The following is a 17,033-nucleotide window of genomic DNA, read 5'->3' as shown; positions in this document are numbered from 1 at the left end:
TGCAATGATTTTTCTGCAATGAAGCTACAAGAAAGCTCGTCTGGAATTTAAAAACGTTTATGGTACTTTCTAAGTAATCTAATTATTTTAATTACGGGATTGTCAATGAAGTAGACCGCACTAACGGCGACATTTTCCCAGAAGCATAATGGGTAATGCTCATCTTTTTTCAGCTAATGAAGAGCAAATATTGTGACTCGTATGTGTAATCATTCGAACGAGCTACTACTAATTTGGCCAATTAATTGTCGCATCTTTCTAGGGGGCACGGGACTGGGGAGTGCGTTGGGGTAGTTGATCACTAATTCTGCGCCGAAAATGGCTCTCCTCCCATCTACTACTAAAGCGGGGGCAGGTATTTCACGTGTACCCTCCAGATGACCACTACTGTAGGTTAGGGGTCAGTGAATATCCATAGAAAATAGTAATTTCTTGCACAAGTTACTAAAGTTTAATTCGTGGGGCTCTTGGCTAGTTCATAGCTGGAGCCACATCCGCCTCTTACTAAGGGGGGATGCTACAGGCTGGTGCATGTTGCGACAACTGTAGGATGTTCTACAGCTTGCTACACACTTGCAAATTAAACCAGGTAGCACGCAGGAGACAAATGAGATGAGATATCTACCCCTCCCCCTTTAGAACGTGATCACCCGTTCAGGTTCGGGCACCTTTGTCCACATAGGGTCACCTGTGTCACCCCTACTTTGGTAGTCAAACTGGCACACTGACTGCCTTCCCAGATCCCCACAAAAATTTGCATGCGACCCTTTCCACCATATATATGAATTTGCATTTTCTCTCTGATTACAATTAATAAATATCAAACTTGTATCACTCTTGTTAATCCAGCTGCTAAACAGCCTATGAGGGATTACAGAGCAGCCGCTAAGCTTCGACACACATACTGGTCTATTCAGATATTAGGTCAAGGTCAACTATCCAATTCAGGCAGTAGGTCAAATGTATTCGGCTAGTTGTACTGTATACCGGTATTAAAGTTTAATTTTAACAGAATATCTCCTCTAGTTAAATTTAACATACCCTAGATCAGGTCATGATCATGAAGCCAATTCTTTCATTAATTTGTTTTAAAACACTTTAGGGTAATTATGTTTATTAGATAAAGCGCTAAATAAATGTTCGTTAATAAAAAAAAATAATAATATTGCACTCACTCGGAAAATTATCTGTCCTGTAGTATATGTCAATTTGACTGATGCTGACCACACTCTCCAGGTCCACTCTCCACGTCGCTGTTGTTTGCAGCGTGTTAGATATCGTACATTGACCTTCTGCACCACGTTTAGAATATTGTCCATCCACCGCCTTCGCTGCTCCCCACTCCACATCGTAAGGTTCATCAGGCCATTTTTGTTGCTGCCATGCTGGTTTATTCAACGCTAAATTTTCTATATTCGATAAAAACGGAGAACATTTAAGCATTAGCATTCAGTCTTCTATCAAAGATGAAGACAGCAATCATAATTAAGAGAAACCGATCTCATAATTCCTACAAAGAATATAAAAGCAAGTGTCCAAAAGGAAAAAAAACAACATCCCCTGTCAACCGGCCAGTACCGCCACAAGCCCCAAATCCCGATCAGGCAAACGGAGTATACCGTAGTCAAATCAATGTCCAAATAATGGATTTAATTCATATTCTGAAACATATCAGATAACATTTTATCTAAGGACAGGCTGTACATATATTGGTAAACTAGATCGTAGCGGTCACCCAACCAAGTGCTGATCACGCTCAACGTTGCTTAACTTGTGTGATCAAGAGATTGACTTTACCACATCACCAAGAAAGGTAGCTCATATGCGATACATTATACGTTCCCGCTAGGGATGTCATTTTGCTCAGATAGTTTAGTCGAATACTCGGAGGCTTGAGTCAAGCGGTAGTCGAGTACTCGGTAAAAATAACAAAACGGACTGACAGGGTACAAGTCATCAGTCATACCTCAGCCGAGTTCACAAGATGAAACGCCGCCTCTTTATCTGGGTATCGGTTTGAATTAAAGACACCGTATTAATAGTACACAGCCAATCGATATTCCTCGAATGTCTCGCCCACACGACATCTATGTCGAGTGCGCGAGACATTCGAGGAGTTCCGATTGAGTACACAGTTAGAACAAAGTGTAACAACATAACGACAGACAAGCTTGGGTTTATTCATACTCAAGTACGCTTGTAGCATTTAAAAGTGCATCAACATGCAATACAAGACTTTAAATTTATTATTTATGTTGATGAGGTTTTATTTCATTTCATTATGATCGTTTCTATACGTCATAAACATAGGAAATTTTGGGTTGTACATCGAGCATTTTCCCCAGGACATTAACCCAACTTTGAGGGTGTGTGTTATAAACTATACCCATTATTAATCTATCATCTGGTGTTTAGTTCCAACTGAACAACTTACTCGTGTTCGTGTTGGCAACACCTTTTTTCGGGATCTCTAATTTGGTGTTTTTGCCGTGAACTAACAGGACATTTTCAATTGAAGATTTTGACGAAGATTTTAACGATGATTCTAACGAATGTTGGCCTATGATTAATATGATACAATATGTTTGTTGTTCTTTGTCGACACCTCCATAGAATGTAAGTTCAGTTTCACATAATCTACATTGCATCGTTTTTTTCCATCATACGAATTTTTAAAGTACGAATTAAAACGGGTTTGACTTTACCCTTACACTATTTTTAATCACAAAAACATTGACGTGTATAGAATTGATGAACATTACTAAAAAAGCTATTTTAACGAGTACTCGACACATAAAAATTAAGTCGATGATCTGTATGACAGAGTGATTGTCAAGTACTCGTTGACATCCCTAGTTCCCGCTGCTATAATATTTCGATTATCAATTAATTTAATTATTAGCAAAAGTCGTGTACAATATTTAAATCGGCGTCATGATCCGTTATGATCATTATTCTAATTCTGAAATATCTGTTGAGTTTTCCGTTTCGCGTTTTAGAAAAGCAATTATTGATTGGCTGAAGACTGAAGAAAAACTCCCGTAAGACCAAATACTGTTGTGTAATGTATTTAGTTTTGCGACACGGGAAGCAACATCTCAATCATTTTCATATGATGTATACCAATATGTAATTACGTCTCTTTGAGAATTTTTTCATTAGCATACAGACGTCATCAGCTGTAGGTGAACTACCACACGTTAAGACCGAAGTTTGGAGCTCATGGTAGTAGCATTTATATTTTTTTGTCTTAACGCCTGTCGCAACTCGGGACCTCGGTTATCAAGGACTCGTTCAAAAGACCCGTTGCTTTAACTTGTATGTGTTGAACGTTGGTGGAAGAGCTGGTTATTACCTATCATTGTGTATTGGATTTGAGGGACGCTACCAACGTACAAGTGGGGGTCACGAAGATAACGCTAAAACCACTTAACTTCCGCAATAAGTATATTAAATCACCATAATAAACCTCATTGGTCCAACTAGGGTATGAAGATAAGTAGTTCATTGTGACCAATCTACTTTTTCCGAATATAATGTTGCACAAGAAATGGTTCACCTTTTTATAACTATCGTATATTGTACCTTTTCACAAGAAATCAATAAAGTATGGAAAAATAGGGCATATGTTGAATAGAGTTGACAGGTCGACAAGTTAGCACCCAAACAACATAAAATTATATACCACAACAAAGGTCGATCTTAATCCCCTTGCAAACGCGCAATCGATATAATTCATACGTATCTTCCTTTTTTGTCAACTTTACACTTCTTCGTAGTATTCGTATATGATCTCAATCAATTAAGTGATGTACTGAACAGGAAGTACACACGCTAGTAGGCTATTTTTCTTCCTAGTCATATTTAGAGGCATATAACAAACCTGATGCTGGTTAGTCATCACTTTATAAGATTACAACATAGCTAGCACCCGATTATTGTTTCTGTGTGTCGCAGTGACAAAATATATATTGTTTCTTTGATATAGGCGTTGAAGAGAGAGAGAGAGAGAGAGAGAGAGAGAGAGAGAGAGAGAGAGAGTTTAAAGTTTACCATAAGCTCTTGCAAATGTGACAAGCAGCATGAAACGGGTGACGAAGAGAACCATGCTAATAGTTCCTCACTTGATCTACAAAAAATAAATAAATAAATAATAAAAATAATAATAAAAAACAATCATAATTTACTTTACTGCTTACCTTCATTTTATTCAGGTTTACCTTCATTTATTATGTGTCATCACTTTCACAAGGAGTGAAATCGTCTACAGTGTACACGCTAGCTAGTTTTATATAATCTATTCAATTGCAGATTTCAGGAAAGCCGTACAGGCTTTGTACAAAATGTGTCACAGTTGTTATGTAGACATTTAGAGGGGTAATACCGAAATACATGGGGTCCCTTGCAAACAAATCATACGCTGAGCCCAATATGGTTTTTTCCGGGGGGGTTTTCCCCGTTGTCTATGGTTTAAATGTTGCAGCCATTTTTTCATCGTTCATACACACATTGCAGTCATGTATTATGACAGCTGTACGCATGCATTAGGAAAGCCTCCAATGTCAATATGCCTTTAATTAATGTGTAGACCTACGTAAAATCATCGGCAGGATAAATTCGTTATACAAGTAGACACTTATAGGGGTAATACAAAAATATATGGGGTCCTTAAAAAAATACTAGGTTCGGCTTACAGCACGCCCAATGATTTTTTCAAGGACCCCATATATTTCCGTATTACCCCTCTAAGTGTCTACATAACTAATAATATGAATTCATTTGTTTTTGTATACCTATGACGTCATAATATGAGCTGACTAGTAATATGGTATCAAACTCTCCGTCGAGGCCTCATTACGTCACCTACGAATAGACCTCTCCTATGTGACGCAGCACAATATACAGATCTGTATATTGTGAGTCCGCGATTATCACACAGGCAAATAACAATAAAGAAGTAGTTCGCAGTTAAAAAGTTTGAAGATATTGATATTAAGAGTATTAATATAAAAGTATGGATTTTATTTTAAACATAAAATGATCAAAACATCATTAAAAAGTAGGGAAACTCTGTTCAAATTATTGTGTAAAGTAATGAACTTAGTGTTTACGTTCTTGTTTTGAAAATCGTTTACGTTTGACGTTATGTTTTTTCGTCATTCTACAGTGACGTCACAGTATACGCGGCCTAAGAAATTGTTATCCCATAATGCCTAAGTGGAAGAGTTTGGTTTGTGAGTAAACGAACTCTGGTGGAAGTTTGATATGGTATATGTATTCCGATGACGTCATAGTACACGTATGTGGTCAGTTAACCACATGAAATGGCATATTGAAAATATTAGGTTAGGAAGTACTATTGATTTTAGCCAATGAAATTTCAAGATTTTAATCAGAGGCAGGGTAAGCCTACATGCACTTTTACAGACAGCGCGACGGACAGCGAGAGAGCGTTATATACCGGTATTTTACATGTAGTCTGTTTATATTATTAATATGTATCGATATCTCCATATTCAGGTAACCAAATCATCGTTTGAAATTTCATTTATTTACCGTAGATCTTACAAATAGTCATCTTACCGTGGGTTAAATGTAAAACTCCGATACCTGAAATATCATCACATGTGTAGCTTACACATTTCCGTCTACGACACTACCAGTCATATATACTGTACGTGATATTTGATAGCTTAAATATAAGTAGTGGTTAATACACTTAAGTAGGGTCTTAAGGAAATGATGAAGTTTACAATGGCTGCACTTATCTTTATTGTCAAACCGGCACTTATAAGGTCGTGTAGGGATATAAGTTACATGTATGTTAATAGCACTTCTCGGTGTCCTCCCTGACTGTGACAGAACTGTAAATAGTGTGGAGATCAGCATTACATTTCGTTCTTGTTTGGGAGAGTCTGTGATATTCTGGACGGTGTCTGATTTTTGGGGGTGTTTTATTTTGTAAGCATTCTTACTGTTGTTCGTTGTGTTCACGGATTCCATATACAATCACACACTACACTTTACAGTACAATAATACGCGATGGGGATCTTACGCGCGCGCGGCGTGTGTGTGTTATCTAATTATGTGCTGATTTCTTTTCGGTTGTCGTTTTGTCATGTCATTTTGTACACATTCCTCAAAGTATTGTATATTGTTTAACGTCCCTCTCGAGAATTGTTAACTCCTATGGGAACATCACCATTGCCGGTGAAGGACTGCTCGGCGCTTATGGCCTTTGAGCAGGGATGCATCTTTACCATGCCACACCTGCTGTGACACGGGACCTCGGTATTTGCGGTCTCATCTGAAAGACCTCACCATTTAGTCGCCCCTTACGACAAGTAATGGGTACTGAGGACCTATTCTGACCCATATTCCCACGGGAGTACTCCTCAAAGTAAAAGTAAAAGTACATTATAATGGTACATGTGAAAAGGAAGGTACAAGATAACACGCATAGGTCTTCGGGTTAAAAGAAGAAGGGCCGGGCACTCACTGCACTAATTGTTTTGCTTTAGAAAAGTTTTAAATCTGGCAGACCTCAAACTAGGAACTATTCGTTAAAGTAGCTTGTATATGGAGTGGTGTCGCAGTTTTATTATTTATTTTGTTTCCCGAGTAAACAGAGCCCCCATGAAATGTAATCCGAATGATAAACAATTTTTCTACACAGAGAAGCACCATAAATAATATCGAATGAGATTGGGAAAGTGTCGTGTATCTGTACATAACCGTCTATAAATTTATTTTATACTAGCTGAACACCCACGCAAGCGCGGGAAATAATAATATACATACGACTAATATTGCATAGACGATGTGCGTTCTACACAGATATTTGAATTGCTGCGAACATGAGTTGAATGGATGTTATCTTTAAGAACAATGTTTGACGAAGTGCTTCCATATTTCAATAATTATTTACATTAGAAATATTACTGATATCATACACAAAAAACAAAACAAACGCTGATTACTAGGAATTCACTAAGGTGTACACATATTGTTTTCTTATAACATAATTCAACTATATTTATATTGCAAATTGGTGTATTTTTTCTGTTTTCTTCAAGTGAAAGACATATAATAGATTGGTGTGTAAATGTATTTCCTTAAATGAAAATATTAATCAAATTGACATTCAATTTCGTATATTTACATTCACTGAATCATTTCTCTTATATTTCTTTTGAACTTGCTTTCATCATGGAATAAATACATTTTTGTTACAAACTAGTTTGATCCAGTTCTCTAGTACCACCTGTCTGCAAAATCATTAACAAATACGGAGTGTCATTAAGGTCAAAAGGTGCATTGGCTGTTCCATTTAACGTAACGAATGTGTCAAACATATTATCTTGATTCTATCTTATATTCTTAATAATATTTAAAAATATAAATATAAACAATAAAATGTCTTTCTTTGTCGTTTCATCGGGTAATGATGGTACCAGTCATTGCAGAAAAACCTCTGAAATGTCCAGGGGTCCATGTTTGCGTATTCTTATGTGTATTTATAGGAGTTATGGGATTGATTACATTTCCGTATCTTTAACGTTTTCACAAATCTCTTAAAACACAAAATGACCAGAACAGTTTCATTTTATCGAATCATATATTTGCAATTTTGTAAACGATGTCGTTTCATGTTGTCACAAACTGAATTTTTCTTTCTACTTTTTCCGCGAAAGACGTTGCTGATCCTACGTTTACATGTGCATGGCTAAGCTAAAAATTAGCGATACCCCATGTCATTATAATATCATGTATACTATATATCAAGAGATGGGTAAGGTGTAATTTAATGAAAATTGTGTCAAGTTTAAAAAAGAATATTGAAGGAATCGATTTTTAGAAATCACACATTGGTCCCCTGGGTCTTCCATTTACATCAGAGTAACAAGAGGAAGGAATTGTGATTTTTTAAGTTTATTATTCCATGCAAATAAAAATATAATAACAATGTAAGAAAACAAATAAATTACCTATGTTTATCACAAAACTTACTACTTTTCGAAAGTAATCCATTTTGGGGCATTTCAAAATTCTTAAGCTGAACTTAAGGATTTCCATCGTTTTCTTTATTTCAAACGTTTCTCCAATATTTCCATTTACAAAGAGATTGCGATATTTATTGGTAAAATGCGAAATTTTTATAAACAAAATTTCTTTCTTTTGTCAGCATCTCCCTTTTCGATCAAAACGTTTCCTTAGAAATTGAACGAAAGCGCTGAATTATGCAACATGTTGGTTTTGTCTGCCAATATCTACAGTATTGTAATTATTGCCGTCCAACATAAAATTGCATCAATATATTTATGTTCAATTCATTATATCCTATTTACATATATGGCATACAATACATTTATTATAAAATAAATAATAAATAATAATACCATATTTATATAGCACCCTTTTCATACACTATGTACGCTCAAAGGTGCTTTACAATGCATATACACCTTACAAGAGAATGTTATACACATAATACATAGAAAATAAATAAAACATTAAAAGCTGTACCAATCCTCATTGTACATATAAAACATGAAAACACAATATACCATAAGCATGCTAGATAAGAATAAACATCGGTTTCAGGGCGTATTAAAATAATTGTTTTTTTTTTTTTTGTTTTTTTTTTTTATAGAACACCACAAAATGGTACTCCAAAGCTAAGACACACAGTCTTTAGTTTTCACAGTTTTTCACAGAATCTAACCTACACGATTGACTGAAATGATAGAAACTAGTCCTGGAAAACTTGATGGAAAAAAAATGTGTTTTCAGTGACTTCTTGAATGCACACAGTGTTCTACAGTCCCTTACATGTTCTGGAAGGGCATTCCACAGTTTTGGAGCTATTGTTCTGAAACACCGATCTCCATATGTTACGGTTCGACTTTTTGGAATAACTAAAGTGACTGATTGTTTTATAGACCTAAGATTTCGGGTAGGATTATATACTTCTAGTAATTGTTTGATATAAGTTGGGCACTCATCATGTAAGGCTTTGTAAGTATAAGTAAGTATCTTATATTGTGTCCTATATTGCACAGGTAACCAGTGTAGTTACAATCTAGTTACAATTTAGTTATAATCTCCAAATAAATGTTCACAATCAAATACACATTCACACGTGTTCTGGGGTTTGATCATTGTACACAGCTTTGTAGTTCCGCGATCAATCTTTTTCATCTTTTATACAGTTTGTCAGTTACTGGTTTGAATATATATTCTCCTCTAAGTGACCTTCACGTGACCGGATGTAGAGCAATACAACATCGTGGATCATCCTGTACTCTTCCTGTCATGAGAAATCATAATGGTTGTTCATTATATCTTTTTCTTTTGTAAAATTATTATTGATGAATAATGGAGTGAAATGACAACATTATTGGTAAATGCCCATTTTGTCTGTATAATGAAGCCAGGATTTAACTTGCCAAACTAGAGCAGAGTTCTGGACGTCTGACGTGGAGTTGCCGGACGGCAGAGAAAATGTCGACCTCCCCGTCCATCGACAACTGTTGTAGAACATTATGTGCGGCACAGAACACACCACAAAGAGTTGCACCGTCTCTACAATAGTAAACAAGAGATCGATGTACCACATTGCTCACCTGAGACATACCGATCCTCCTGTTGTGTACCTTTTCTGGTAAAAATTATATTTTATATCTATATGAAAAAGTTTGACCCTATATTGTGCCGAAACCTAGCCCCAAAGGATCACGGCATATCCGAAGTTGAATTAAAAAATCCTATGGATTTATTACTACCAATATGTGTAACATGACCTTTCGCTGCTGGAGAAGACTTTTGAAAGTATTTTCTTTCCTACATGCATGTATTATGAAAAAATATCCAACTTAATCCTGGAGTTAATATTCTAAAGAAAAAAAAAACAACTTGTAGGTTAAACTCCAACGTCAGTATCACAAGGTCAAAGTTTATGGTATGAATCGATTGATCTTGCCATGAAAAGTGATGATAACGAACAGTGATCAATCTCATAATCCTGGATACACCAGAGGTGGGATAAGGTGCCAAGGAGGAGTATGCACCCCCTGTCGACTGGTCACACCGGCCGTGAGTCCTATGTCCTGATCAGGTAAACGGAGTTATTCGTAGTCAAAATCAGTGTGCCAAAAACGCCTTAACAATCGGTATGAAACATGTCAGACAGCATTTGACCTAATGATGGGTTGTATTGACGAACTAGATCGTTATAACGACCATAGAATTTGCGAAATGCTGATTGCAATCGAGACTGTTGAAACCCCTGTACCATCTACTTCTTTGTCAGTAGACATGAAAATCGCTATGCAATATACGAAAGACCTTCCTTACATAATTAAGACTCTGTTTAGGTCACGTTTTCTTAATAGTAACCTAAACTCCAAGGGCTTGATCACAAGTTTAATACCAAAGGTTAGTACCAAAGGAAAAGTCATGTCACAAACAAAACACAAATGCGCATCTGGTGCATCACAATTGGTACCGTATAAGTTTTACATATGGAATATGAGAGTCGAATCCCTCACCATTTAGATGTTATGAGAAGGGTTAAAATTTCGGCCAGACAACCAGAACTGAATAAAAATTAATCCCTACGACTATACTCTCTTTGTCATAGAAGAAAATTTGATTCCAGACAACTTTTTTGATTTCGTGTGGCCTTGTCAGTCTTCAAAAGAATTTAAGTTTAATCAAATCCCTATGTATTCTCGAATTATAGTTTAATATCATATTGTGGCCAAACCCTACCCCCGGGGGTGGGAGTGGGGGGGGGGGGGGCTGAAATAAAAAAACCACTTGAATTTAAACTTTCTACCGATGATTGTAATTGATACGATGGTCCTGCTGTGGGTGAGGTGAATATTTGATCCTATCTATATCTATTTCTATGTAAAACTTCGATTTCATATTATGGCCTTTCCACACTTTCGTGCGCCAACATTTGAATAAAACTTGGATTTGTTCTATCTGGGATGCACATTGATATGATCCCTCTCTTCTTCAGAGAATGTTTCCCCAAGATAATCCTAGGTAGATTTTAACATCTTACCTTTGCTGGTCACAGAGAAAATGCATTCGAATTTGCACTACCTAAGGGATGCTTGCATAATAGTATGACTTATCAGAGCCCAGTGATTCTGGAGAAAACTTCTAAAAGATGTAACCATATTTCACTATTCCATCAATACATTTATCTCCCTTATGAAAAAAATGTTAATTCTTCACTGGATCCAAGGATGTTATATGGCAAGTGTGGTTAAAATTGATTCTTTGGTTGTGGAGAAGAAGTCCAAAATGTTACAAGTTTACAGACCCATGGATAAACGAATGCTGGATAAAAGTTCACATAAACCTTCAGCTCATTTGAGCTACAAAACTCCGAATTTAATCCAAACGATAAATGCATTTGAAAACATTCGCTATACGAGGTATTTGCAAATTTCAATAATAACTAGTTTACCTGCTGACAACAGTTATGGGTCCTTCAGCTCTACTGCTAAGAGCGAATCTCAAAAGACTTAGCATCTGTGTTGTTCCCCGCCCTGCTTGCAATTGGAGTTGTGGCTCAACAATCGTAATAGATCGGGCTTCGACATTTGTCTGCAAAATTAGTTAAAGCTAACCAGAAGTGTTCATTTTTAGAAGCTCCAGCTATGGAGAATACAAAAATAATTGTACGGCAAAAAGGGAACCTTCGCAGTACGTATGCAAGTTGAGTTCAGACTTAGTATATATCATTTTTTGAAAATAGTATACATGTAATTGAAATGCATACTTTCCTTGTACATATTATGAGCATGCTGTTGTGAGTATTTGTTGTATGTAACACAAGTACTATAAGGTAACATTTGCAGTGTCTATATTGCTTAACACCGAGGACAACAGTTTCAATAAAACGGCTTTGACGTAATGTATTATATCCAGGAGTCCGTGCTTGACCAGCTCTTTATTTTAAACGTCTTATGGGAGTTATTAGATTGATCACGTTCGTAACTTCACTTTTCATTAATATGCTCATCCTTTTGATTTTTGAGCAGAGAGGAATCTATATCGTGCTACACCTTTCTCTGGTCTCGTCCGAATGATCGCCCCATTTAGTCACCTCTTACAACAAGCAAGGGACTCTGAGGATCTATTCTAACCCGTATCCTCATGGAAATAGTAATTGTTTTGTGAGAAAATATTCGTCTTGTTTGACATCGAGAAAAATGTCTAACGAATGTATTTTACTGAGCTCGTTTTGTTCCGTTGATTTTCTATTTCAAAGTAGGTTTAACATTGTTGTGATTGAGTAGTTTGATATGAATGATAAATGTCAAGATAAACCGCGAACGCATAAAAACGCATATCTATTCGGACGATTAATCTGGTTGTACACAAACGATTTCATTAGACATTAACTTGGATAATTTGAATTGTCCTATCTCATGAAATAAATATACCTGCGTTTGTAAGCAGGCGATCATCATTCCCTCAACTTCATATCATTGCAAATATCTAGGATTGAGGGCAGATTGCAGAGTAAAGAAACGACTGTACTACCATTGCACTACCCATACAACCAAATCAATTTTCCCTGATTATTTTCTTGCATTAACTTCTTTGATACTTTTATCGAAATACTTGCCCCTTCTTTAACAACATGAAGTGTGGTAGATTTTACGTCCGTTGAATCTTCTTGATGACAATGGACAGTAAATGGAGAAACGGATTTTGAACTATTCTTGCTTGGTAGCCATTTCGTGGTCTGAAATTTTTTTAAAAACAAAAATGGAGATTCATCTATAAATAAATGGATCCGATTAAAGATACGTCCCATTATTGAAATTGACTGTGTCACAATTGTGATATGAATGAAAGAATAAGCATCTTGTAAGCTTTCAAAATATCTAAAATAAAAAACCAAGGTTATCTTCACAGCATATCAAATCCAGAGAAATATTTTAAAGAAACATAGAAAAAAATAATTCCATACGGATTCCACTTCTCTCATGGCGTCTAGGCATATCACGGTGTCTAATTCATGATCAGTGAGCAGTCGCAGGAAGTCCACAGCGTCCCCTGTCTGCGGATACTGAGTTACAACAAACGCGTCTTGGTTGTCGTAAGACTACAGGAAAGGAAGAAACAAACATGTCAAATAAAAGCACATTCACCGGATACCGTTTGCAATTTTTGATAAATATTCCAAAACGGAAGAACTGTATACGGTATGAGTCCATTTTCATGAACTTTATATTTAAGGAGGGTGTAACACTTTAATAACTGATTTATTTTTCATGTATTGATAGTAAAGTTACCGAAATGTTCAGATATTATGAAACTACGTATTACACGTATTGGTATTTTCTACGCCTATATTCCACATCCCATTATTTTCGCATCGTGCATAAATTTACGTATATCATCTTTGTCTAGTTTTAACCTTCTTCAATTACTTCACATAGAGTTCACTGAAGCAATTCAATTCAGAAAATGAACAAGATTTGCTCGTAAAACACTGATGTCCCCGGATTACAACAAAGTCGAAGTAGGTCAATGGTCAATATAGAGATCACAATGTCCAAGATAAAGGCGTCAATGGAAAGGTATTGCGAGAAATGTTCATACACAATATGAAAGCATTTCATCGTATGGTATAAAATATATGAGCAAGATTGTTTGTTGCCACAGACAGACGGATAGGCCGAAAACTGTATGTCCCCAAATCTACGATTCCGGATGCATAAAAATGCTGATCTGAGGCCTCAAAACCGACAGAGCGCTTTTGTCACGCTAATGCACGAACAGTTTTGTCACGGAACTACTATGCAACTATAGATAAATTATATATATTAACTAAAGTTTACCATTTACTAAATGTAACCGTTATAACAAAAGACTTGTTCAAATGTTTGAACATCGATTTACCATTCATTTTTTATTAGAAGTCATCCATAAAATAAAAATCAAATCGATATTGCGTTTGACATCTCCACAGGAATCAACAGTGAAATAACATCTGGGGTTATCTCGCTTAACTCAATGACACGAAAATATAAGTATATATTGACAGGCTATATCTATTCAACCTATTACTTGTCAAAATACTAATAGTAGACAAACTGTCCAATGTATAATATCATCGAACAAGTAGTCAAACATTTAAGGGTATGCGGGACGATGATCACGTAATGGTTGTGAATTTATCATAAATTTAGAACCGGACATAGAGTAGTTAAAGGTTCCCGAGAAAAATCACAATACTGTACAGAAACACTATATGACGTCATAATAAAAAGTACGTCACGACGTTGTAACACGGGGGAAATGTCATCATATTTTGTCGTAATTTGCTACCGCTGTCAAGTGTCATGTGTAATTGAATTCTTGTCAAATGATAATTTTATTTCATTTCATAGTGATTACAAGTCTCCTTTTGATATACATTGCATATATCATATCTATATAGTATGCGCCACAGTAATTTTGATAGTATAGCCTATAAGTCACCGAAATCTCTCCTACATGCACATGCAATTTGCATCTCTAGGCATATACAAAAAGAAAGTCAATCGTCTGTAAACAATGACCCAGTACAAGTGTAAGATGCTTACTCCTCCTAGGCACCTGATCCCACCTCTGGTGTGTCCAGGGGTCCGTGTTTGCCCAACTATCTATTTTGTATTGCTTGTAGGAGTTATGAGATTGATCACTGTTCGTTATCTTCACCTTGCATGATGATCGTTTGTTGATATTTACTATAGTAGTGTGAAACTAGAACTGGACACACATTTCTCCGAATCTTGCTTGGGAAACGTACGAACTATTCAGGTGCTCTTATAATCGATCCTTGTTTGCGAAAATCCCCCCTCCTTATGACGACAAACGTTACTTTTGTTCAAATATTAACGTCCATACTAGGAATGTTGAATTTTTGCAAGCATTTTCATTAAAACATAAGTACGCTTTATCTCTCAAACTATTTCATATTCCAAATCATTTTTACTAACTTTACGAAATACTGCTGCGGAAATGGTAACTACTGTGAAACTATGTAAGAAATATGACACACGTCGGAATATAAGCGAGAAGCAGACATGTAAAAAAGAAAAAGGTGCATAGTCACAACATGTGCGTCACATTGCCTAAATACCTTGAAAAATAGCATGGAGACGATCGAGTCAAGCGATATTAGCGACCATGGCCGCGGAAATGCTGTTGATCTTGTACAGAAAGTAGTAGCTCATATTGACGTTAACTAGACCTAACCCGTGGTTTGAAAGAAGACGTTATAAAGCTGGACTGGACGTTTTGTTCGAAGCCATATTTAATATATACATGTATATTTTTTTTAAAAAAAAATCAATTTTAATTTGTTTTCAGTAACTCAATGTTTGTTCCTTAATCATGAAATTTCTAAATATTTCAATAGGTTCAAAACAAATATAGTTTGTAACAATATATTCCAAAATAGGCACGAAGAATTAGGCTGCCCCCCCCCCCCCCCCCGCCCTTCGTTTTTGACAATCGGAATTTTGTTTTGGTAGTGCAAATAAATTGAGACTGTCCCCTCTCCCATTACTTTTAACAGTACAGCTGTAGTTATACATGAAAAGAATATTTCGCCAAAGCCTAACCCCAAGAGAACATATCAATGTATAACTTCAAGAACGCCTAGCTCAAAATCAAGATTAGCTTCACCCCTTCATATTTCTACAGGAAGTTAGGTATATGAATAGCTTTTAATTGCAGTGTTTGCAAAAAAAATCATTGACAGGTTTTTGAGCGGTGCTTCATTTAATATCTGGACTACCCTGTTTTTGAGTACTAATTTCCACCCCAAATCCTTAAATTTTCTCAATTTCTTATTATATGGTTATGTTAAAGAATGTTATTATTATATATTTTATATTTTGCATATATTCTAAAGATTATTGTAAAATATATAGATAAAAATTCCAGCAATTATTTAAAATTAAAAATCGAAATGATCTTGTAAAATTCAATTTTCGAAAAGGGGGTAATTCAAAGCTTATTATCTCCCTTGTATACCTAGAAAGTGACCATGAAATTTATACACATTGTACAGGACATCCTGATGGTTCTTCATGAAAAAAAGAAAAAGTATTCATAGACTAGTTATTTTTGGCCACATCGTCCCGCGTGTCCTTGTCCCGCGTGTCCTTAAGTACGTATCATTATATCATCAAATAATTTATGTAAAATTTGATATTTTCTTCTGTGTGTCATGAGATGTAATACTGTGACAAAGAGAGATGTCTCTACGGGCAATGGACCTTTCCTAGACATATTTAAGCTGTATTGTTTATGTATTTACAGGCATGAAGTGCAGAACATGATACTTACAGGAACAGAGATAGCATTGATGTAGTTACCGCGCTTTCCCCCACTAAAGGAGAGATGAAGACTGTATTTGTCAACTGAAAATAAAATAAAACATTTGATGTAGAATCTTAGACGTCATAATGATATAGGATGAACTTTATGTATTATATTTGCTCTACATGTTGCCAATTGAATTCTTAAACAAATGAGATTGAATGTTAACATACGTAGACAAAGTATGTTTCGTTCTTTTTCTGACTTTAAATGGAAACAAATTAGATTAACATCAAGGCTAACATACGTGGGAGAATTCTGGCTCTCTCGCTCCCTGATTGTAGTGCGAGCTTGTAATCTGTATCCGTATAGGAAGGTCTCACTTTCATGAGAGTCTGAAATGAAATTTGTCATACTGATACACGTGTATTGATTGATTGAATATTGTTTTACGTCCCTCTCGAGAATATTTCACTCATATGAAAACGTCACCACTGTCGGTGAAGGGCTACAAAATTTCGGCCTATGCTCGGCGCTTATGGTCTTTGAGCAGGGAGGGATCTTTATCGTGACACACCTGCTGTGACACGGGGCCTCGATTTTTGCGGTCTCATCCGAAAGACCGCCCCATTTAGTCGCCTTCTACAACAACCAAGGGGTACTGGGGACCTCTTCTAACCCGGAT

The 17,033-nt window shown here is 36.1% G+C and overlaps 2 protein-coding genes across 4 annotated transcripts in view; both read right to left on the bottom strand.

Moving 5' to 3' along the window:
• The window catches only part of LOC125660874 (receptor-type tyrosine-protein phosphatase mu-like), a 91,825-nt gene that overhangs the window by 33,554 nt on the left and 41,238 nt on the right, over window positions 1–17,033 (bottom strand). For 2 of the 3 annotated variants that reach the window (XM_056146238.1, XM_056146240.1), the window contains exons 1-3: window positions 5,584–5,705; window positions 4,054–4,129; window positions 1,176–1,409 (exon numbers count right to left, since the gene is read on the bottom strand). In XM_056146238.1, the coding sequence (XP_056002213.1) occupies window positions 1,176–1,409; window positions 4,054–4,108 (289 nt within the window). In that variant the 5' untranslated portion in view covers window positions 4,109–4,129; window positions 5,584–5,705. Of the gene's footprint in view, window positions 1–1,175; window positions 1,410–4,053; window positions 4,130–5,583; window positions 5,706–17,033 lie in introns of those variants that run through there. The other variant, XM_056146239.1, reaches the window with a different exon arrangement.
• LOC125661339 (receptor-type tyrosine-protein phosphatase mu-like) overlaps window positions 8,064–17,033 on the bottom strand; it is a 191,645-nt gene continuing 182,675 nt past the window's right edge. The window contains exons 20-26 of the mRNA XM_056146237.1: window positions 16,656–16,743; window positions 16,376–16,449; window positions 13,002–13,136; window positions 12,654–12,773; window positions 11,487–11,626; window positions 9,447–9,586; window positions 8,064–9,307 (exon numbers count right to left, since the gene is read on the bottom strand). Of these exons, the coding sequence (XP_056002212.1) occupies window positions 9,222–9,307; window positions 9,447–9,586; window positions 11,487–11,626; window positions 12,654–12,773; window positions 13,002–13,136; window positions 16,376–16,449; window positions 16,656–16,743 (783 nt within the window). The 3' untranslated portion in view covers window positions 8,064–9,221. The remainder of the gene's footprint in view (window positions 9,308–9,446; window positions 9,587–11,486; window positions 11,627–12,653; window positions 12,774–13,001; window positions 13,137–16,375; window positions 16,450–16,655; window positions 16,744–17,033) is intronic.

The sequence above is a fragment of the Ostrea edulis genome, chromosome 8, assembly GCF_947568905.1.
Source record: "Ostrea edulis chromosome 8, xbOstEdul1.1, whole genome shotgun sequence".
NCBI classification, from domain to species: domain Eukaryota; kingdom Metazoa; phylum Mollusca; class Bivalvia; order Ostreida; family Ostreidae; genus Ostrea; species Ostrea edulis.
Note: the sequence above shows the minus strand (reverse complement) of the source record. Positions and strands in the feature narration are given on the sequence as shown.